At 34.3% G+C, this 25,459-nt stretch overlaps 1 protein-coding gene and 1 non-coding gene across 2 annotated transcripts; one reads left to right on the top strand and one right to left on the bottom strand.

Moving 5' to 3' along the window:
- Positions 1-89: 89 nt before the first annotated feature.
- Positions 90-162, top strand: Trnai-gau (transfer RNA isoleucine (anticodon GAU)). The gene has a single exon. It is a non-coding gene; the product is annotated as a tRNA-Ile (tRNA).
- Positions 163-5,760: 5,598 nt separating this feature from the next.
- Positions 5,761-24,175, bottom strand: LOC123542016 (meiosis-specific nuclear structural protein 1-like). Its single transcript, XM_053531944.1, has 10 exons — positions 24,007-24,175; positions 19,861-20,085; positions 18,930-19,057; positions 18,050-18,152; positions 17,194-17,423; positions 16,436-16,652; positions 12,378-12,485; positions 9,830-9,952; positions 8,708-8,968; positions 5,761-7,444 (listed from the first exon to the last, which is right to left on the bottom strand). The coding sequence occupies exons 1-10, from the start codon at positions 24,007-24,009 to the stop codon at positions 7,334-7,336; spliced, it is 1,509 nt and encodes a 502-aa protein (XP_053387919.1). The 5' UTR covers positions 24,010-24,175; the 3' UTR covers positions 5,761-7,333.
- Positions 24,176-25,459: the final 1,284 nt, after the last annotated feature.

Genomic DNA, 25,459 nt, shown 5'->3' on the forward strand with positions numbered 1-25,459 from the left:
TGCATCTGAATTCAGTTAACAGTCTGTGGCAGACATTGGCCATGTCTCACAATAAGAGGGAAGGTGTGTAGCGGTTCTCGCATCGAGTGGCCTCGGTAGCTCAATTGGTAGAGCGTTGGCACGATAAGCCGAAGGTCCGAGGTTTGAATCCCGGTCGAGGCTGCACATTTTTCCTGAGACTGTTACATTTGTAACTTGATAACTGCTTTATAAGCAAACTAAAAAACATTAAATTGAAAATGAAGAGATTCTAAGTATACAAAAGCTTTGTATTTGTGTACAGGTAAGTATCGCTATGTTTGGCAAACATAATATAATAAATTGAATTAATTTATTACACTATTCTAAATAAATTGTTTACCAGACAGCTAGAAAACCCTTGCGGAGCGGCTAGGTGTCTTTTTACCGGATAGCTAGAACGCAGGCTTGTTGTCTGGTTATTGAACGGCCAGACACTTCCAAAAAAAAAAAAAAAAAGATTGTTCTTAATCTTTACTGGTATTGATGATAAACCCGAACAGAAAATGCGTTTTTTTTTATTTCTGCAATTTGTAATCAATGGTCGGTATCAAAATAAAGCTTAACATTTGCTGAAAACTTCACATAATTAAATTTATATTTAGTTAGCAAACTCACACGAAGTGAGGCCCTGAAAGGGGTTTGTAAAATGGGGACTGTACGAAGGTTGACTAATGATAAATTCGACCACTTTGTCATTTACAAAATTTTCTTCGTAGTATTATATTCAAACTTTCCCCAAAAAGCTGCAACAGTCATTCCTGATCAAGTAATGGAAAGTGACCCAATGTCAGGCCTTCATGTGGCGACAGTGAGCATGCGCAAAAAAAACACCCTCTTCCCCAGTAATTTTGGATAGATATTTTTTATACAGATAAATGTAAGTCATTTATTTATACAGAATATTTACCAATTTTGTATTTATTTACACCAGTTGGTGTTGTACGTGGAAACTATTAGATGGTGTGTTCAGTTTTATAAATAACCGATTGCAATCTAATATTTCCAAGGTGGTCAACTTTATCATCTGTCCGGGTTTATCATCAGTACCAGTATGAAAATTCGATCCCACACTTGTGAAATGGATTTGGTACGCCGGATATTTTTGAAAAACCCCAAGAAAGCGCACAGCATATTTTTTTAAAACCAAATCACAGGGTCAAAAAAGTCCGATAGGGAAAATGGGGCTCAACAAATCTGCCTACCTACTAAAAACACTTTCAGTACCCCCCCCACCGATTTTGCATCTAACCTTGAGTCAGGGTTTTCTTTGCCCCGCTTTTTTACCGATGTTGGCGCCTTTCAACATAATAACCGTGATTGTATCAAACTGACTTAACATTTTTGTAAAAAAAATTTTTTCCTAGTTGACATTGCGCATTTTGGAGACTTTTTGGCAAATTTCAACATTTTTAAATTTAGTTTTACAACCGGAAGTTTAAACTTTAGCACTGAAAGAATATTTGTCATAATTTTAGAACTAGTCGTAGGTTAAAGACTACTAAAACTTGCATTTTTTATTCATTTTTTTAGGGAATACAACTCATGAAAAATAACTTTCATTTTTTAAAATAATTTTTTTGTTGTGTGCAAGAAACCAATCAAAGAGCCCTTCCATATTTATTTCAAATTTTTAAAAAATTTATACGATTAACAAACTCCCACTTTTAAGTCTTAAAAGTCATCGATCATAGAATATAGCGTTCCAGATCAGACAGACGACAGGGACAGGACGTATTTTTCCAACAGTATTTCTCCTATAAGGAGAGACATAACAAAGGGAATAACAAATCCCCTTTTTTTCGTCAAGATTAAAGAAAGATGTAACATTTTTTATTAGGAGAGCAACAAAAATTAAAGTTTAACTATTTTAAACATTTTATAGAGAGCACAATAACACTAAAAGACCGTTTCAAATTTCACCGGACGGGAAACGAATCTAACAGAAGCCGTCTAGAATTTCAATCCGAAATTATGGGTAAAAATGACAGAAGCATCATACATTATATAGAGGATAATTGTTGGTTTCGGTGTAATATCACGTTATAATTTCATCAAGTGGGCACCAAAAGTGGTATTTTCACGAGTGGCGCAGCCACGAGTGAAAATAACAACTTTTGGTGTTCACGAGTGAAATTACCGTGATATTACATCGATACCAACAATTTTTCTGTTTATTTTATGTCTAAAACTCTACTTTTGTTGTGTTTATTTCAATAAAGTGTCGAAATTTGCGGGAAATTTTATCAGGAAACATCGCAAAGATGACGTCATTTTAACGACGTCATCGTCATATTGTTTTCGGCTTTCAGTACGCTCGGTAAACTATTTGACGTTAATCCGGGTATCAGATTTGATAATTTTCACTGAGTGGCCAGTGAGTTTATCAGGATATAATTCACCGTTATATTTAGATAAACCACTGAAAAACATAAAATAAATAGATCTAGTAGAAATATATTTGAAATCACTTTACATTGGTACTGAATAAATCTCCTATACTTTTGCTCCCATTCGATAGGTGTTTTGCTGAAGTTGATCAGACCTGGTCGTCCATATTCCATTTGGTTTCTCATGATTTTTTAGATTTAGGGTAGCTGTTAAACTTTTGTTTAAACTAATTTATTTTTGTTCGGCTGTCATGAAAACTTGAAGCTTATTTGAATCACCATTGGAAAACTGCTTCCGAGAAAAAATAATATACTGGTACCCCACCATATGAAGAGGTGTGGTCTTGGCGCTGGTGGGGCTCGAACCCAAGACTATGGATTGAGCGGCCGAGACATGACTGGACCACCGATACCCTAGTTGTTAAACTTTGTTCAATGTTTCCATGTGGTCAGTAGATGACCTAAATGACTTTTTAATCTGTAGGACAATTGTCATGGACTGAATGATCTAAAGATGGGGGAAAATGGTTTAAATCATTTGCTGTAGAAGTTTTAAGCATAAGACTGTCACACTTGCATGGCCTTATTCAAAGGATGACCAGAATACATTTCTGATCAATTACCGAGAACAACACTTGGGCGTACGGTTGTATTATATCAAAGGATATTAGTATTGCATATGGTAAAAGCTAGTAGGCCACTGAAACCAAATCTAAATAATATGTCGTAGAATCAAACACTGACTTTAAAAGACAGTCCAGGAACCAAAAATAAATCCAGCACCCATTTACTATCTGTTAACTGAATCGTGGTATTTAAGTCAGTAGTGCGCTGCATTTCACGGCGACCTTCGTTTCATGAAACGCTATTTCACTTTTCAACCAAAAAAAGGCTTGGCCAAGTATCTGTATGCCAACAATACCCATCGCATTTAGGTATAGATCATTTACATGTCATTGTTCATTTCTGAGAAACAAGTATTTAAACATTGACAACATTTGATAGTTGAGTTAGTCGTAAACGATCGTGGCGATTTGAAAGTCACGACTAAACAGCCATTCGAAAGCTTCTACAAATAAATTACAACCACGGGCGTGTAAGTTATAACATATACTTAACAAAAAATCTAGGCCTTCGAGTGGTTTATCGTCTGATTTACCACGGTTCAGAGTTCAGATGCGTAGGAATTGAACCACGAGGGCGCTAGCCCGAATGGTTAAATACTGAAGCATCTAAACGATGAACCGTGGTAAATTAGATGATAAATCACAAGAAGGCCTAGATTGTTTTCATTCTGACATGCTCATTGATATATTTAATAAATATTATGCTGGACTTCATTTACGCGAGGAGTAATGTATCAGACATCATGCGGCAATTTGACGTCATAATGCTCTCGCGCGTCAACCGTTGTTTATCGCAGAATATACAGAGCTTGATTTCCTTCTTTGTTTAACTGGAAATCAAACCCAGTCATGTTAGAATTATAATTTACAAAAGTTTCTCTGGAGCATATTGGCGACGTATCCTTGCCGTCCAGACCTGTAGTCGCTTATAAATATGACAAATCCTGCCACAAATATCGGGCTTCTCTCTAGGCGGCTGGTGTTGCCATTAAGTTAAGTGTCCTAGATATTATTTTCATACTCAGTGTCCGAATCAAACGTGTTGATGGGAAATCTCTGACGTTTCTTGTCTTCGGTATGTGGCGATCTCCCTTTATCAAGACTGGTGCAGTATGTACATCCATACAGTCACCGAGCAATTTACCAGTGTCAAACCGATTGTTGGAAAATGGAAGCGATGCAAACAGTTTCTTCTTCAACACAGAATTGTAGTACTCTGTCAGGCAGCTCTGTTTGCTCTTGAATGGGACGTGTATGGATAATTGGGGACGTTGTTCGCCATCACCTTGGCGAAAACCGACTGAAACTGCCTTCGTCTGACAGCATTTTTTTCTTGTAGGATGGTCAAAGGTCAATGATCTAAATAAGGTGAAACCTTGAAATTTGATAGCCATCTTAGAAAGATCGGTCGTGGTCAATGTATAAATAAAACTAGTAATTTGTTTTTAAGGTTAGCAAGTCAAGGCCAAAGTGCTTAACAGAATGCTTTGGCTTACAATCATTAAACTAAAAATGGTTCCATTTGGTCAGTGACTCAAAATCTGCAGAAAACAGTTTCCAACTAGAGCTGCTTTTGAGAAAAGCGCATGTCTCCCACAACTGCCTAATTATCTAAATAGCAAACTTGTCAGTCTTTATATACTGTTTACTCACTACAAATATACCTTTGAAGAGTAAAAAGGCTGATTTTGGGTAATTCAAGGGCCATAGTTCTGAAGTGCCTCGGGCGATTTGGCCGAGGAGTTCTGGTCAAAAACTGTTTGTTAAAGTTTGGTGAAGATCGGATGAGAAATGTTCAACCTAGAGCCTGGACAAGAGTTAAAAGGCCGATTTTCGGTAATTCACGGGCCATAATTCCAAAGTGCCTGGGACGATTTGGCTAGTTATCGAATTTGGCCGAGGACTTAAGGTCAAGCACATTTTGTTCAAGTTTGGTGATGATCGAAATGTTCCAGTTAAGCGCTGACAAGAGTAAAAAGGCTGATTTTCGGTAATTCTAAGGGCCATAACTCCAAAGTGCCTGGACCGATTTGGCTAGTTATCGAACTTGGCCGAGGTCTTATGTTCAAACACATTTTGTTCAAGTTTTGTGAAAATCGGATGAGAAATGTTCGGACAAGATTAGTGACAGACACACACACACACACACACACACACACAGACTGGAGTAAATCAATGTCTCCCACACCACTGTGTGGTGGGAGACATAATTAACAATCCAGAAAACTCGAGCCTGTTAATGGCTGTCAAACCTCCCAGGACGACTACCATTGCCATTAGTTGGTCCTTTACCCTTTTTTTTATTTGAGCAGGGTATTTTATTCTTATTGTTAAGATATCCAATGCCAATCTTTTACTTAAATATTTTGTCTATAGATTTACTTCAAATGTAGAAAATTCTAATCAAATGTATTTAACTTTCCTAAATATATAAAATAATTGTGTACCTCCAGCTTCATTCATAATTAAATGTCATGCAGTAAAAGTCCATTGTTACAAAACACTTCCAGCTTTTTAAAGGTACTACACATTTCAGTGTATGAAGTTATATGTGTATATTAGTGTGTTTCATTTTTAACCAATTGCTAAGTATCATTAACACAAATAGTATGTCTATTTTATGTTTGTGTAATCTATATGTAAAACTGGTTCATTTCTCAAAATATGAAATGTAGGTATAGTACACCTTTAAGATAAGTGAAAAAATAAACACATAACTCAAAAAACATACTTAATATATCACTTTATTTTATCAAATCCTTATATAAAAATAAGCGCAAATCTACCCAGATTCACACTTTACAACAAATAAAGGTACACAAGTCTAACAGTTTCTTTTTTTATACAAGCATCAGATTTACTTCAACAAGTTTAAACGACACTTTCATAAAAATTTCATCTTACAGAATCAGCAATACAGGCATATTCCTACAAGATAAACCATTTTAGTTCTTTAGAACAGAACCAACAGGTATTGATCTGACCTGTGCAATCTGCAAAGGTACACATTTTTGGCGTTTTACTTTTTGGATACATCTTCAGTTCAGATTTTCTTAAAATTTGTTAGACCTTTTATTTAAAGGTAACCAAAACAAATTTTGGTAAAGTAATGTATTTGTTCAAAACTTTTACATCTGATCATTTACATTTATTCATGTTCACCAAGTGCTTAATTCAACTTAAATCGGTTTTCTCTATTCTGGTTACCCAACAAAGACAGTTACTTTAAACATAAATTTGATAATACCTAGTGTCTTGGGAATGCTATGAATACGAGAGCTGTTGTGTTATACTTGTCAGAGTTGCATTTTCAATTACATATCTATTCTAAACTCCAAGACAGACTGGAAAAATACCTTCCGAAGGTACAAACAGTTTTAAAACTTGCTTTTTGGTTCTGATTGTTGAAAAATATGGAAATATAAAATTAGAAATTATACTGAAATTGAAAGAAATATACTTTCATATAAAATGGAGGTTAATTATAAAACTATGAGAACAATGAAACAGAAATTTATAACGTGTCATGTAATCTATGGAAGGTTCTTTTTGTTCATTAAAAAAAAATCTCTTAACAGAATATTAAATGAAAAGTGAAAAATGTCAAAGAATGTTGCTTAAATGGGATTTTCTGGACATACAAACCCTATAAATAGATTAATAATATTTGGTTTTCACAGAGATGTGGTGATTATCATTAAGTTAAAATTTTAAGTGTTTTTATCATCTGTTCTAGCTCCAGTTGTATCAAACTCGAGCCGAAACTGAATTTGGCAGTGTAAATCAGGACGGAACAACTTCTTTTCATAATAGTCGGCATATAAATACAAATATGCATAATAATCTTTTGTCACCCTAACATTTTTACATATAAAATCTCTCCTTTAACAACAAAATTCAAAACAGCATAAAAATTTCACTTATTGAGTAACATGATGTTATCAGATCTTTGTCCAAAACATCCACAAATAGCATCTACTATTTGACCTGCCTTTTCCATAACAAAAGTTTTCCCCAATTTCTCTTTGAATAAGAGATAATACTATTGACCTTATACATTATTTTACACTTCTGTCATCTTCATTTCATAATAACTTTAAATATATCAAACTGAAACTAGTTGCCTCATCCACTAGATTTATAACAAAAACTTTCCTATCAGGTTTTCATGTTAAACTTTAATTTCCCTTTCTTCACTTTCCTGTATTTTTTTAAAAGTATAATTTATAAAATGAACATAATTCTTATAGAAAAAGATATCCAATGAACATAAGTTATCAGTATAAAATATCACAGTCTCTATCTTCTATCCCAGGCCTCGTCATCGAAGGGATCTATTTGACGTTTTTGGTATGCTTCTTTAAATTCGGGGCCTAGCCTCTCCAAATCACCTTGGTTCTGGATAACTCCCTGCAGATAAATAAAACACTTGATTATCAATTTTCATAATTTCAATACAAATATGTCTGTTCTCAAACAAGACAGCATGGCGTTTTGATATCTGTACGATTCGTGGATAAATTCCAGTCAGTGGTAAAGAAAAAATATTGTCGTTTACAGCTTTATTTGTTTAAAACATACACAGGTATGATTAATCACTCCATTAGTGACAAATTTTCTAATTAATGTTGCCGTATTGATTCAAAGTAATAAACATTGCTCCTAGAGCAGCCAAAGCATACCAAAACAGATGCCATATACGTATATTCGGATAAACGAATAGCCCGGTTATTCGCATATTTTGCTTTGACAAATTGGGTATGCAAATAAGCGGACTCCACTGTACTTTAATAAGTACTGTAAATTCAACATTTTATAAGGGTCACTACTGGTATATACATTCCCAGATACACATAATTATATATTTACTATAAATTGCAGTACAAAAGAAATCATACAGAAAAGGTATATAATTATGTCTGAAACAAGACTGAAAATTTGTGTGAACATGGGGCCTGACCTATAATGCCAGATTAGAAAACAAAAGAAAATTGCTATAAACTGTCATATGTCACTATTCTTTTTACCGGTAAAATGTAATTCATTTTCACTTTGGACAAGGCAAGATAGTTCAAGTTCCATATTCAGATTATTGATTGAACAATTTGTCATGTTTTCGCAGCTTTACTTATAGTCATATAGAGACTATCACAGCAATATTTAATTCAACAAAACAGCCTCTTTCTGTTTCCTTAACTGTATTGGGTAAATTAGTATAGACAATCAAGGATCTTTGTCTTGAAAAAATACTTGAGTGTACCCTTAAAGGGACTAACCCACACATTTAGAAAAAAAATAATTTTTCAAAAATCCATAAAAAATTACTACTCTGAAAGTGACTAGTGGGGCAAACTTATTGACATAAGATTTTTGCAAGATATTCTTATAAATAAATAACCAAAAATATTATGCAAAAGGAAGTAAACCGTTGCAATGCTTGTGAAATAATACAAAAAATTTACATCCGTCCTGCTTTTTTTTACAAATATCTAACTTTTATTTTCACCCACTTTACCATTTTTCAGTGTAAAATATACATTCTATGCCAAACTTGGTGGAAATGAACAACTGTTGGTGAGCAGCTTTAAATAGAAAATACAGCTTACAGTGAGAAAACGCAAAAACAGCAGGATCATAGTAACTCTTCAATATTATGAAACATTTATATTTTACCTTGGGAAGGTACCCTAGCAACCTCATAGCATGTTCCTGCAACAATTTCTGTCTCTCTTCTTCAATAATCTGTTTTCTGAACGCCTCCATCTTCTCTGCTTCACGACGTTCAAGAAGCTCGCGTTCCCTGTCGGCGGCGAACTGAACACGTCTGTCTTCTATAAGTCTCTCGACAGCGTGTTTGTGTTCTTGCTGCTTCATGCGGCGCTTCTGAGCATTCATTTGTTCTATTCTGTCGTCTTCGGCGAATTTGTCCATCATCTTAAAATGTCAAATCAATTTAATTTAAACTGAGTAACTTAAGCGCCACTTTTATTTCATGATTACTAATACTATAGATCACATATTTACGTTGACAAAAATTTGTACTTAGTAGCTGTTTATACTTCATGAGACAATACCTGATCTGCAGAATCTACTGCTGACATTCTATATGTTGTTAACCCTATTTTTCACTGGGAACATTTCTAGTTTAACTCTCACTCAAGGTAGTTTCGCATGTCTAGATCAAACCTGATTCCAAAGCAGAGTTTAATTTTGTTCTGATTTTTAGAACTTCATGATATTCTAAAAAATGTATATTCTTAAGAAACTTTGCAATCACAATAATTGAAACAATTCCTATAAATCCCCTTAGACTTATGAAATGACCTTGAAAAGGGACCCCAGTGGACGAGAAACTGGCTGAAAATTCTCATACATGTATGGATTTCCAGAAACTGGAAAATACATCTCCATAAATCATTGATACAGAATCCTATTGCTATCTAAAGGGATATATAGAATAAGGCTGTGACTAAATACAGAGTTGGTGCGCCTGTGATATATTACAGACTCCGGTATATACCGGATTAACTAAATTTGAACGAAAATATCTTAAAAGTATATATTTTGTAACCATGGTGATACTAACCCTAACCTTTAGTCAGTTTATTATGCATTTTATACACTAAATGCGTGCGGACATGCAAAAAATTAGTAATTTTGCCGTGTGCTCCAATGGATAATAATTTCGCGCATGCGCAAAACGGCTGCACCAACTCTGCAATGAGAAACATTCATATAGAATAGGAAGATATCTACAAGACTCAACAATTCATCATTGTAAAGAAATATGCTCACCTGTCTTCTGAACAGTTCTTCCTCCTCCTGTTCTGCCTGCTGTCTCAGCTGTTTGAAGTGCATCTGTTGAGCATGTTGTTCTTGTAACTCCAATCTCTGTCGGATCCTTCTCTCCATCAAATCCTAGAACACAACATAAAGAATGTTATGTCTTATTCTGCATAAAGTATGTTATGTTTTATTCTACATAAAGCATGCTATGTTTTATTCATCATAAAGAATGTTATGTCTTATTCTGCATAAAGTATGTTATGTTTTATTCTACATAAAGCATGCTATGTTTTATTCATCATAAAGAATGTTATGTCTTATTCTGCATAAAGTATGTTATGTTTTATTCTACATAAAGCATGCTATGTTTTATTCATCATAAAGAATGTTATGTCTTATTCTGCATAAAGTATGTTAAGTTTTATTCTACATAAAGTATGTCATGTTTTACTCTACATAAAGCATGCTATGTTTTATTCATCATAAAGAATGTTATGTCTTATTCTGCATAAAGTATGTTATGTTTTATTCTACATAAAGAATGTCATGTTTTACTCTACATAAAGCATGCTATGTTTTATTCATCATAAAGAATGTTATGTTTTTTTCTACTTTTAAAGCATTTCAGTCAGTGTTTAAGATTAATAATGGTCCATCCGCCCTTTCAGACACAATGAAGCATATAAATGCCCCATAGAGTATAGACCGCACAATAAAAAGCATGTTATGTTTTATTCATCATAAAGCATGTTATGTTTTATTCTATTCAAAATACTGTTCAATAACGGAAATGGAACCAATTATGACTATAGGGCACATTTGTTGAACTATGTTTTCTTGGTAAGCATGCTGGGCATTATGAAGAGGTTACAGGAAGCTATATTGAAATCTTTTTAATTTTGTGGGCAGGAAATTTCGTGGTAACGGCCATTTCGTGGGGATATATTTCGTTGATTTTGACCTTTAAAACATAAAATAAATGGGAATTTTACTGCTTCAGTGGGACTAAATTTCGTGGATTGATTCAACCAGAAAATCCACAAAAAATAGTGCCCCACAAAAGTGATCGATTTCACAGTATTTGCTTCTGAGCGGCAATAACCACCAATGTTAAAATAAACTAAGAGATATAATCATACAGAACTTGTGATATCTCACTACAGGCAAACTGCCTTGAAACACTGTTATGTATGTACCAATGTTAAAAGTGAATGCTTCATAAAAACAACAAGACATGCAGATTTAAACAAGAGCTGTCTCCATAGGATGACATATGCCCCCGATGGCACTTTGAATGAGTAGTTATGGCCGATGTTAGAGTTTAGGACCTTTGACCTACGGAGCTGGGTCTTGCGTGCGACACGTCGTCTTACTGTGACACACATTCATGCGTAGTTATTTTAAAATCCATGCATGAATGACAAAGATATGGACAGGACACGCCCATCAATGCACTATCATGAAAAATGACCTTTAATGTCTAAGTGTGACCTTGACCTTTGAGCTACAGACCTGGGTCTTGCGCGCGACACGTCGTCTTACTGTGGTACACATTCATGCCAAGTTATTTGAAAATCCATCCATGGTTGACAAAGATATGGACCGGACAGGCCCATCAATGCACTATCCTTTAATGTCTAAGTGTGACCTTGACCTTTTAGCTACGGACCTGGGTCTTGCGCGCGACACGTCGTCTTACTGTGGTACATATTCATGCCAAGTTATTTGAAAATCCATCCATCGATGACAAAGATATGGACCGGACACGCCCATCAATGCACTATCCTTTAATGTCTAAGTGTGACCTTGACCTTTGAGCTACGGACCTGGGTCTTGCGCGCGACACGTCGTCTTACTGTGGTACACATTCATGCCAAGTTATTTGAAAATCCATCCATCGATGACAAAGATATGGACCGGACACGCCCATCAATGCACTATCCTTTAATGTCTAAGTGTGACTTTGACCTTTGAGCTACGGACCTGGGTCTTGCGCGCGACATGTCGTCTTACTGTGGTACACATTCATGCCAAGTTATTTGAAAATCCATCCATCGATGACAAAGATATGGACCGGACACGAAAATTGCGGACAGACTGACAGACTGACAGACCGACAGACTGACAGACCGACAGACCGACAGACTGACAGACGGACGGACGGTTCAAAAACTATATGCCTCCCTTCGGGGGCATAAAAACTAGAAAATGATGGTTCGTTCTATCATTAAAACATGTTTTATCAGGATAAATTTTATAAACCTTTAATAATTTCAAATAATTCTCTTTCATGTATGTTTTTCATTAAGTATCAGTATTATTTTTGTTTCTGTGCATACAGACTTTATCTTAAGTTTTGATTACTTAAGAACATGGCCAAATTATGGGCTCAAGTGCAGAAATTTCATGAATAATAATAATTTACCTTGGGTGATAATTTGGTATATCTCTCTATATTCCCCAATATTTTCTCACGGCAATCAATATAATCTCAAAACTATTAAAATAATCTTAAAACTTAACTATAAATAATTTTTCAACAAGATAGAGCACTTACCCGTTCCTTCTGTCTTTCTTTCTCTTCTTGTTCTTCCAGATGAAGTTCCATTCTGACACGTTCCATTTCTTCTCTTTCTTCATCCTGTCGTGAAATCTCCTGGGCCAACTGAAAAAAACAAGGGAATATTTGTAAATAACAGACGTACGTATACAGCAAAATTACGTCAAATTTACTCAATTCATTTTCTAATTCGTCTTTAAAGTGACACATCTCCATACGAACATCAGACTTTGATTTTTAAAAAGTGATAGCAACTGATATTAGATATCATTAATTGCTAAACTAGTATTGTTTAAGGAGGTACTTTCATATGAATACTGTTACGTACAGTTGAATTCCATCAATTTTATATATTTTATAATACTTTTTTTTTTTAAATAAAAACTTCCTTAAAAATACCAAATCACTTTACGACTCCATTTCATTACAATAACTAACTAATGAAACATTTTGAAAAAAGTTACATAAATTTGGAGGCGCGCAGCTTTAAAAGTGTTCAAATGAGTAACTTATAACAAGCAAAACTAACTTGAAGCAAATTAATTAGAACAATCTCAAAATGAGGATTTAATAACATCTGTGTTTTTTTTTTTCTTTTCAAGACTGCTATACTGAATTTGTTACAATGAAGAAAGGAGGTTTTAAAAGAAAGTAAGGTCTATATGCTGAGCTTTCCACATCAGTCTACTTCAGAAAAAACAGTGATGCTTAAATATGAAATACCATATTTTCCCTAGTTATTTTAAGTCATAAGTGAGTACCAGCACTATGATTGCAGGGCTCACACTGGCCTCCAAAAAATAATAGCCAACTTTTTAACCTATGAAAAATTAATAGCCAAAATTGATGCGGATCTTTGCGTGCAATTTTTATAAAAATAAAATTGATAAATTTTATAATATATATTTTCTTAATTGCTTTAAAAAGCAGTAGACCCCTACAGGGGGGTGTGGGAATCAGGGATTCAGGGAAATTACCTCCAAATATTGGTGTTGGGGTCCACTATAAATGTTTAAAATGCTATATTCTGATGGGTTTTGAAGGCATTTACAGGACACATATTTAGTTTGTGTAAGGCAGCTGAAATGGTTGATACTTACTGACATTATGGACAGGGCAATGGCTCAACTAGCCCCATTCATGCACACACAATATGGACACAGTTGCACACAATGGAAAGTTTATCAAGTCTTTGAGCATCATCCATGTTTATACTTTTTCTTTATACATATCAAAAGTGTTGTCATGATTCTTTTGACCATAACTGCACTTAAAAGTCTCGAAAAGTACAATACAATCAGGTCGCGAAAATACGTGATATTTGTCATCTGTGCACACTATTGAATTACAGCTTTTTTGTCTACAAGTTTTTGATGGTTTATTCAATAAATATACTAATTTTTAAGTGTTTTAGAATGTTTTTACTTACGCTAATTACAGTATGCAAGCAAATTTATTTGTTGATTTTTTTTAGTTTGCCCGTATCAGCCATGTTTCTAAAAATAGAAACAAGAATGGGTTTCCCGATAATATTTTAATTAATGTGCAAAACAAACATTTATTATGCCAGAATTGTCTTGGTAAAAAATAGACTATTAAAAATATCTGGCTTGTAATATTTCAACAAATTCGAGTTCTTTAAAAATTCTGAAAATTCGAAAACAAAATTTTTTTTTCGCTTCAAACAATTTCATTTCAGATTAAAAACACATATAGATCTAACCTAGATCCTGGATTAAAGATATTTTGAAATTGTCGACAGTTAGGTCAGTTTATAATATGTTTTTAAAGATAATTAAATTAGCGGTAACTATAGATTGCAATTTAATTTTTCATCAGGAAACTGCCCGTACAAATTGGTTTAATTGTCGTCTGCCGAATAGAGTTGAAGAAAATTTGTGTTGGCGTTTTAAAATGTTCCAAAAAAAAGTAGCCTGCCAGTTCAATCTGATTGACAGCTAGATAAGTAAGATTAACTTCCAGTTATAACCGCTTTAATTGTCGTCTGCATACCGCCTTAGGCAATGTTATCGGCATAGTTGACACGTGTTTGGAATACACGAGGTAATAAACAGTCCGCTCTATCGATTTTCTACACTAGCAGACCGCGGGTTACTGTCTCACTTGGCATAATTATTTATGCAGCTGTTAGATAAAATAATCGCCAGTTCCTGTCGCCAAAATGAGAAAATATTCGCCAGTTAAATAAGATAATCGCAAATGGCGATAATGGCGACTGACAGCGTGAGCCCTGGATTGTGCTATAACTGTTTACAATTCATTCCGATGTATAAATTATATTTGATAAAAGAATGTAATCAAGCCAAACAAGAGGGCCATGATGGCCCTATATCGCTCACCTGTTATCATTGCACTTGAGGACATGAAGGTCCTCAGAAAAAATATCTAAATCCAAAGGACAGGAACAACAAAGGGAAGAATTTAAACAAAAAGAAAAAAAAATCTTACAAGGTATAGATGTGTCAAAATACACCTAAAAATTGGAGGTACCATCCATGTTGTACCACTGAAAAGTGGTCTCAGTTTTTCCCTACGGCCAATAATAAAAAAGTTACTAAAAATAAGCTATTTATAGTAACGAAAAAGGGAAGTAATTAAAAAAAATTTATATTCTAAGTGAACAAAAGAAAGATCTGCCAAATAAATCTGTTGACATAAATGAAATTTCAGATCAGTATCTTCATTAGTTACGGAGATATACCCATTTTAATTTGAAATAAAGGGAGGTAATTTGACATAAAATCAGTCCATAGTTATCTACTCTGATTGTCTCACTCCAACTAATAACAATAATGAAATTTCAAATACGTCCTATAAGTACTTACTGATATAAATCCATTTTGATTACAATCAGGGGAGGTAATCAGATATAAAATAACTCTGGAACCTACGATTGGATCTGATTTGTCATGGAATCCAAGATTTATTGTTGTTGAAGACATTTTGGACGTTTGTATAAAAAAAACCCATAAATGAAGTCTCTATATGGCTGCAAAAGCCAAAACAGCTAATTTTGGACCTTTAAGGGGCCATAACTCCAGAACCCATGATGGAATCTGGCCAGTTCAAAAAAGTAAGCAAGATCTTGTGGTGATACAAGTTGTGTGCAAGTTTGGTTAAAATCAAATCATAAATGAAGCTGCTATTGTGCAGACAAGGTCAAAATAGCTAATTTTGGCCCTTTCAGGGGCCATAACTCTGGAACCCATGATGGGATCTGGCCAGTTCAGGAAAGGAACCGAGATCTTATGGTGACACAAGTTTTGTGCAAGTTTGATTAAATTCAAATCATAAATGAAGCTGCTATTGTGCAGACAAGGTCAAAATAGCTAATTCTGGCCCTTTCAGGGGCCATAACTCTGGAACCCATGAAGGAATCTTGCCAGTTCAAGAAAGGAATCAAGATCTTATGGTGATGCAAGTTGTGTGCAAGTTTGGTTAAAATAAAATCATAAATGAAGCTGCTATTGTGCAGACAAGGTCAAAATAGCTAATTTTGGCCCTTTCAGGGGCCATAACTCTGGAACCCATAATGGGATCTGGCTGATTCAAAAAAGGAACCAAGACCTTATGGTGACACAAATTTTGTGTAATTTTGATTAAATTCAAATCATAAATGAAGCTGCTGTTGTGCAGACAAGGTCAAAATAGCTAATTTTGGCCCTTTCAGGGGCCATAACTCTGGAACCCATAATGGGATCTGGCCAGTTCAAGAAAGGAACCAAGATCTCATGGTGATACAAGTTGTGTGCAAGTTTGGTTAAAATAAAATCATAAATGAAACCACTATCGTGCAGACACGAAATTGTTGACACACGGACGGACTGACGACGGACGAAGGGTGATCACAAAAGCTCACCTTGTCACTATGTGACAGGTCAGCTAAAAAAACAAAACTTTATTACCGCCTTAATAAATGCCCCCATCCCTCCCCACCAACCCTTTGCAAAACGTAACACCCAAGAGGAGTTAATAAAGGAATATACTGAAATGTTTTTGGTGTTTTCTTTTACATTTTATCAGTAAGCACTTACAGCTTGTTGAACTTTAGCCATGCCTTGTTCTTTTTCTTTCTTCTTTGACATACGTTCTGCCTCTCTTTCCTGTTGAACACGAGCAAATGCCAAGATTCTTCTGTTTTCCTCCTCCATTCTCTGTCTCTCCAGTTCTTTCCACTGGTCCCGAGCCTGCTTGAAGTCGGCAATAAACTGTTGGGTTGCTTTCTGTTTTTTTAATGCCAACTCTCTTTCTCTATAAATGGAAGGAATCAGTTATGAAATATTTTCAAAGTCAACTATTAAAATTTCCAAACTTCCTGACGAAAGACTACCAAGTTGCCTATTGTTTTGAGTGTTCAATCAATGACTGATTATACATATAGAGAGATAGGAAACTTTAAGGAGCCCAGCTTGGGTCACAACCACACCGTCTCATATGACACCAGTAATAAACTTTCCAAGAAGCAGACTCTATAGTGTTTCAAATAAGCTTGAAACTTAATTCACAATCAAGCTAAAATAAGTTAGTACAAACTAATCAAAGCCAAGGAAGTAACAAGGATGAACATTGAAAAAATGGTTTGTAAGAACTTTTCAAAAGTTGTATGTATTCCTTGCAAAAGTAACTCAAAGCCTCACAGGAGCCAACAAAACAAAGTTATGGTCCAAATATACATGAAGTAATGTGACAAACCCCATTAACTAAGTCATACATTTTTTGTTCGTCTGACAAATAAACGAATACCATAACACCCCTTTAATTACATTAAACAAACAAAAATAGCAGAACAAACCTTTGATCTTCCTCGTAAATCTTCCTCACAATTTCGTCGATCATGAGTTTCTCCTTGAGGAATTCCTCGTAGGCTTGCTGTTTCTTTTCCTCCTGTTCCTCAAGCTGTCTCTCAAGCTCCTGTTGGTACCGTATACTCTCCTTATAGCGCTCCATTTCACGCTGGCGCTCCGCCTCCTCGGCACGATTGTGTTCCTCCATCATTTCCCTGGCGATTTCTGCATCACGTTTCTATAAATAGAAATACAAATTCATACATATAGACCGTTTACACCAAACAGGAAGAAACTACTCAATGTTTTATATGGAAAAGAAAAGTCCAAAATGTAGTTCCATGATGTTTATAAAATATGGTAAAAGTCTTATAAGGATGTAACAAGTACATTTGTTGGCTTAGTTTTACAGCTGATTGTGCTGAGAAAAGATCTAAACCAATTTCAATGTGAAACCAGAAGTTATGAAGTATGTTTCTTTTCCATTAGATTTAATAACCCTATTTACTTGCCAATAAGACATGGTTTTCCTCTTTAAAATTCAGTCCTAACATATTGCTTTTCTAATAAGTGAGCCTATGTCACTGACCTTAAGTATTAATAAAATACTGCCAATTTTGAAGTATAAAAAGAACCTTTTTTTATAGATTCTTAGAAGGTTCTGGTTTTTGAAGTAACTCCTTATTGAGTTTTTTTGGCTCCAACATCATAAAACTAAGTTTGGAGTCGAGTCTCTGAATTCAAGTCTCTACTTGGCTATTGGTCAATTTCAAAAAGATATGCCCAGTATCAGCCAATCAAAAGCCAGAGCTTTCAGGATTAAAGACTGGTATCAAAATGCAATCCCATCAAACCTTTACTCACCATAACATCAAACTTCATTGCTTCTTTTTCTGCCATCTGTGCCGTTCTTTCTTTATTCATGTAAGCAGATTTTAACTTTGCCTCTAATTCTCTCAATTCTAGACTAAAAAAAATCAATAAGATGTGTTGACGTGTTTTTTCAAATATATATGAGCCGCGCAGGCTGGTCTGGATCCATGCTGGTCGCAAATGCACTATGTTGTTTTTCTTATGGCGTGGCTCATATAGTGAAAGCATTACATGGGTTTCTGTCTAGTTTCTGCTTTTTAGAAAATTCTTTGAGAATGACAATCACATTTCAACTTTTTAAGGCACTATACTATACCATGCTTATGATGCTAGATGTAAAGCAGTCATTTTCTGGTCCTTTGGGATCATGAAGTGCACTCATTTTTACTGTAATAGAATTTCGCTTAAGCCGGTGCTAGGAGGCGTGAGGGGTGTTGTACCTTCCATTACCTCTCATGAACAGACTCAATCAAACCAAGTTTGCTATTATTTTGCTTGGTTGCATTCTATGCTTCCAAAGGATCTCTTTAGAGATTTTAATACAGGAATTTGGTTTAAAGATATATACAGAAAACAGAATGCACCTGCAGCAATCCGGAATTTCAAAATTTTCCGAGGGGGCATACCCATGTACCTAACTAAACAAAGGGTGCCTACACAATTATGTTTGTCAAGCTATGCCCCTGACTGTCTTCTTACCAAGCCTAAACCCCAAACAGATGTTCTCACTATGTTTAAGTCACAGAACATTTTCAAGATATCTGCTTTTGATTTAACTCATGCCATACAAAATTAAAACAAAGTTAAACTACATGGAAGATTAAAAACATTGTTAACATCATCATACAAAATTTGCTATCAAAGTACCTACCTAGTTTCCCTGATTTGTTGTCTCATTTTTTCATCCCTAATACCATCTAACTTCCTTCGCTCGAGTTCACGTGCCAGCCGTTCCTCTTGAGCCATTTGGTCCTCGCGCTGTATTCTATCTCTTTGTGCCTAAATAACAGATCAACGATTCATACATTTCCTTTACGTCTGTATGTGTGTGCTTATAGGTATAACACCTATTTTTTCAAATAATATTTCAAATGAATTAATATATTTTGGCTGTAAGTTAACTTGACCAGTGTTCCTGGATAGGTAGGACACCCATTTTTTTCCAAAAGTATTTCACTTAAATTATTATATTGTGGCAGTCAGTGTTCTTGGATTTCTTGTCAGTATTAACATGTTCTCTGCAAGCAACTGACAACTTCTCCACACATATCTGATGTGGAGTATACACTAAGTAAAGTTTATACATACTGTCTTCAGTAAATCGTAAGCATAACCTACACTTTGGTCAGAACACATACTTTAATTCATGAGCAAAATCAATTCCATGTTTGTAATGTATTAGTGTCATTTTCCTGTTTACCCCAGCCTATTAGCATGTCATATAGATGCAACATGACTTTCTGCATAAAAACGTTTGCAATTTGCCTCAACTTTTTTTTTGAAATATTAAAGGCTTTAAGCTGAATTCAAATTTACCTCAAAATTAATCTCATAAATACTGTATAGTGACAATGATATTATGCTCTTTTAACATATTACAGAGAAGCCTGTGGCATCTACAGAAATATGTCACAGGGTGAAAAGAATGTACTAAAAGCAGACAATCATCATGGGATATGAAGCCTTGGGCCTAGTGATGCTTTTATGATAGCCTAGTGACTATGATATTAGGCGACATACATGTCTCCTTTAGAAATTGTAAATTTTAATATTTAATTAATAATAGAAACTTTAAAAGATACCTTCAGGATAGTTTCTTCCATTTCTCTTTCTTTCTGTTCTTGCATTTGATTTCTTAAAAACCTCTTGCTTTCAATTCTATCTTCACGATTCATGTTTGACTCAAGGACTCTTTCCCGAGCAAGATTACGAACAGTTTCTTCCCTCGTATTTTCTTGCCTACGCGAGTTTTCCAGCTGCCTCTCCCTCTGAGCGACCGTCTGAAGTGGTGCTCTTCGCATCATCGCCTGAAACATTTGAGAAAAACTTTCATCATTTTCCATTTATTCAAACTATGGTGAAACACCTCTTTGTCGGCTTTGAAAATGTAGAGGGTGAAGCTACTGTAGGCTACTTAAAACAGCCTTGCTGATTGGGTTAACCCTTTTACTGACATGGTTAATATCCGCCTATAGATGGACAAAGAAATCCTTTCTGAAACTAATTGCTCAGACAGTGGAACTCTTCTTAAAATGGGAAAATGATTTATCCTTTAAGGAAAGTGCTGTTAAATTTGGGAAATATAAAGATGTTCTTATGACATTTAGCTGTAACAAATCAAAGAGCATAATATTTTATGGTGAAAAATCCCAACTGCCTGTAGTAGGATCCTAGCCTGGTTCACTCAGGTGCTATTCCAATGCTCTAACCACTCAGCCAAAAAAGTCGACTCATTCACGCAGGTGTCAGAGATTGGCCTTAAGTGTACAGGCTATGAAGCGACCATTAATTTACACTTCCCCTCTTCAAAGCAGTCATCATTTATGACGTGTAAGCTGTTTTGTTTTGGCACAGATAAAGTCTGTATCCTGGACAAGCCTCCTTCTTCAACAATTAGCAGTAACGAATCTTGGACGTTTCGACCCCAAGACATTTCGACCCCAAGACATTTCAACCCCAAAATTTAATTTTCTTGGACAATTCGACCCCAAAGACATTTCGACCCCAAGACAATTCGACCCCTCAGAAATAGTTGTATGTTTTCATTTTATATTTCTTCCATTTTGCATATATTTTAGAAACTATGAATATATAGATCTATATAAATATTCTATTTTTAAATGAATCATACACAAAATACATGTCAGTGAATAAACCGCCCTGACGGAAAGGACCGGCCGTATGTTTATTATTGGAACTAATTGAATTATTTCTTCATGTTTAATTTGATAATTTAAGAAGAAAATATATTATGAAAAATCAGTTTTTAAAAGAATTATATCATGTTTATATATGAATATAAAAACGTTTACTGCATTTATTGCCAAAGCACAATTAATGTCCTTTGAATATATGCGGCGTAACAAACACGCGCCTCTGATTAGTCCTGATAGAGTTTGATTGGATTATCACACCTATTGATTATATCAATTAATCAGTATATTTGTAAGCACACACAAGTGACATGTGGCAAATAATGTCTAACAAGGTAAGTACATTTAAATATTACAAGCTTTTATTTAATTTAAAAGTTAACAATTTTGGCGTTATGGTTCATCCGCGAGTGCGCAAATTTCCCGTGCGCTCAATAAATTTTCAACTTCGTATAAAAACGTTTTGCGCATTTTATTTTCCTTTTGTAAATTAATTATTTTTTTGAGATATAATTGAATTCTATCATTAACCCTAAAAATACGATTTATTAAAGAAATACCTATGTACATTAGAGAATTTTAGGACATGGAAATTCCGAATGCACAAATTTCCAGTGCGCACGCCGATTTTCAATCATGTACAAGACATAACGCGCAAATGTATTTTAATTTCCTTTTGAAAAAAAAAAAGTGATATATATATGTTTGAATTCAGTCATAAATAACTTCAAAAATACCATTTGTTGAAGAAATAAGGGTGTATTTCGGTTATGGCAATTTCATGCGTGGTCTCCGAATTTCAATCTCTTATAAAATTGTTTTGCGTTAAAGAATTTTATTTATCCTTCTGAAACTTATTAATTATATTTTACAACGAATGGTTTCTGCAATAAACCCTACAAAAATACCATTTATTGATAAAATAAGGGTGTATTTCGGTAATGGAAATTTCCCGTGCGGTCGCCGAATTTCAGTCTCATATAAAGTCATTTTGCGTGAACGTAGTTTATTTTCCTTTCGTATTTTATTCATTTATGATATATATGATTGAATTATTTCAAAAAAACCTTCAAAAATACCTTTAACTTACAAATTACAGTTGTATTCCGGTTATGGAAAATGTATTCCGGTGTATCCCGGTTTTTTAGGTGGATTCCGGTTTAATATGTGATCGAAATAGCTTGAAGTTGTTAAAATCATACTTTTAAAATCATACTTTAAATCACGTGTGTTTACTAAGATATTTAATATAGAAAAAGTAATACGGCTGCCACATTTTTTCCTTACAGATATGAAATATGATATTTTTTTCCCCCGTTTTTAACAGAACAGTACTCACATATTCTATATTTTGCAGTAACGGGGATTTCGTGTTTGATATTTTACAACTGGAAGGAATGTCGTTCATAGAAAAGAAAAGAGCAGTTTGTAAATAACAAAAATCATATTAAGCAAATACTTTATGTGTGCGTCAGAATCGCTTACGAAAATAACATTAAATGTGAAAATAAAAAATATGTTGTTTAATTTCCTATTGTTTTCTTTACATTTTCGCTCAAATTAAAGATAATGTTGACACATGTTTATAAATATCCGATGTCACCACAATCGCTTAATTGATTGTTAATTGCAATGGCACTGCAGATATATATAAACGTGCTGTGTATTAACAAACAATTAATCAAGGTGTGATAATCCAGTCAAAAGATCACGTTTTTCTGATTATGATTTTAATATCAATATAATGAGGATGGTGACATCTTAAACTTCTTTGAGTTACATTATAATTATTTATATTTGGTTGAATCCCATAGAAATGAGATGCATATATCTTTCTACAAAAAAAAAAAAAAAAAAAAAAACAAACAAAAAATCAAATAAAAATAAATAAATATAAAAAGAGGTATTAAAGATTTGACTTTATTAAAGTTATTTTCATAATTAAAAACAGCGAAATCGGCCGCTGATTTAAAAATCTTTTATTTTTAATATAGCCGTGTACTAGAATAGTCTTTAAGATGATTTTAAAATATAAATAAACACCAAGTATGAAAATATGTTATATGAAGGTTATTTTAAGATAGATAATCAGAATGATTTGTTCCATAAATTATGTACGTAATAAACGCGGCTGATACATAAATGCCGATATTTTCGTTAATAGAAAAATAATTTATAAATGATGGATTATTTTGTTATTTTGAGATAAAAATCACTAATTTTTCATATGAAGGCATGTACTAATATAGTCTTTGAGAAACTGAAAAAAAAGAATTTTAGAAAATAAAGAAATTTAGACAAATATGGCTCATTTTCATAAAAAAAATCTTATTTTCGCGAAAATAACCGTATTTTAACATTTTAATTGGTAATTCAGCGTTATTACATTTTGAAATTGCTCAATTATCTATAGATTAAAGCTTAATTATAATAATGACGGCATTCTTAGATGTTTTCAGGCATATCATTGAATGGGGTCGAAATGTCCAAGGAGTTGGGGTTGAAATGTCTTGGGGTCGAATTGTCTCCTGGGGTTGAAATGTCTTGGGGTCGAAATGTCTTGCTAGCGCCGTAACAAGTCAAACATCATAGCATTTTATGACGAAAAATCCCAACTGCCTGTGGTGGGATTTGAACTTGGGTTGCTGGGGTGCTAGTCCAATGCTCTAATCACTGCACCAAAGAGTCGACTTCCTGATGCAGTTGTCAGAGATTGGCTTTAAACATACATGCTCTGTGTAAGCGACCGTAACACTGTTAAATGTATCATATACATTAAAGCAATTAGAAAATTATTTCATTTTAAAATGACAATATTACAGAAAAAGTATTATCATTACATTAAGAACAGAATTAGTCATTCAAACCATACACATGCATATCTTAGATTCGATTTTATAGGAGGATCGAAGATGACAAATTATTTCTCGTTACCCCACCCATCTTTATCTACAGCAACACTGGCAGTAACAAGTTAGTTTTTATGCATATTCACATACAAAATATATATTGCATAGTGAATCTAATAACAATAAATGTACATCACAAATAATACTAGAGATAAAATCAAAATACCATCTTGTGACTTTTTGCTCGAGGTAAATATCAATTTCCCGGTTATATTTTTGTTTCGTTGCAACAAAATGGCGACAATTGTAAATGAACGAGTCAATTCTGGTTGCTAGGGGTGGAAGGATAAATTTTAACTTGCTAAAAACATTTGAAAGCGCGATAAAACAAATTATTTATCTAATATCGATGTCTTTTCATAAAAATTAACGAACGGTATTAATAATATCATTTTAGTCTGAATTAAAAGTATTTCTGGAATCGATCTTTTCGAAACTGGAATAGTCTATTGCTGAACGTTTAGTGTGAGGCAATTCAGTAATTGTACGGAACGCTAAAAAGTGCATGCAAGAGAAAAAAAACCGCGAATTAGCAAAGACAATTTATGCTTATATAAAATTCAAGTTCTTGCAAGGTAACCATAAGAAAGATACAAGCTGTTAATTGCAATTTTTATTCTAATATTTTCTCTGGGAAGAATATCGATAACAGCGATCAGCGTATTAATATCAGACAAAATTTTAAAATGATTATTTCAAAAGACTAGGTGTAGAAAGTTCTTGAAAATCCACTTTCGGATGGAAGTTCCAAATACACTTGCCATTTCTAAAACATATCTTGGTCAATATTACATCATGATTACTTCTGACAAGCCAGACCAAATTTGGACTTATCGGTCATGCCAAGGTATTATCGGACGATCTAATGTCACCAACCTAATTTACCAATGTTCAGCTGAAGTTTTTCAAATGATCTTTTAACACTTCCGCACAACAAATAAAGATCTGCATATTAAAACTGAGAGTTATTTAACAACTTTTCCAGTTACCGTTGTAAATATTTTGTTTCTATAACGTTTCCTATGAAAAAAAAATATGGGGAAATTAAGTCAATTTAGCCTACACGAATGTAATTGCCAGAAATGTAGCATCTGTTATTTATTTTCTTATCTGTTACCCTACATATCAACCACAAAATACCCAGTCTTCAACAACGATAATGAGTACCAGGCATGTAGCATGATAGTCTGGGTATCCTTCTTCTTTTCGTTCGCGACTACACTGTCAGACCAGTAGCCTCGATGAAACTTGTGGTTTGCCACAGATCCTCTATGCCTCCATACAGTTTCTGGTGGATTGAGGTATCTATCGGCCAAGTCGCATCTCGCTCCTGGTCATGCCTTTTACACCTCCGAAGTATATGCTCCACAGTCTGATCTTCTTCGCCACATGGACAAGTTGGCGATGATGTCAGTCTGTATTTCTTGTACATGTGAGCATTGAGCTTGTTGTGCCCTGAGCGGAGCCTGACCATCATCACTTGTTCAGACCGATCAAGGAGATGAAAAGCATCTTCCTCCAACCTTGGTCTCGTTAGTGCCTTGATGATGGTGACTTTCTCCTTGTATCTCACAGGTTCTGTTGGTTGTTCTGACTGAGCTCCTAGCTTAGCCAGTTTG

Source organism: Mercenaria mercenaria, chromosome 19 (assembly GCF_021730395.1).
Source record: "Mercenaria mercenaria strain notata chromosome 19, MADL_Memer_1, whole genome shotgun sequence".
Lineage (NCBI taxonomy): Eukaryota > Metazoa > Mollusca > Bivalvia > Venerida > Veneridae > Mercenaria > Mercenaria mercenaria.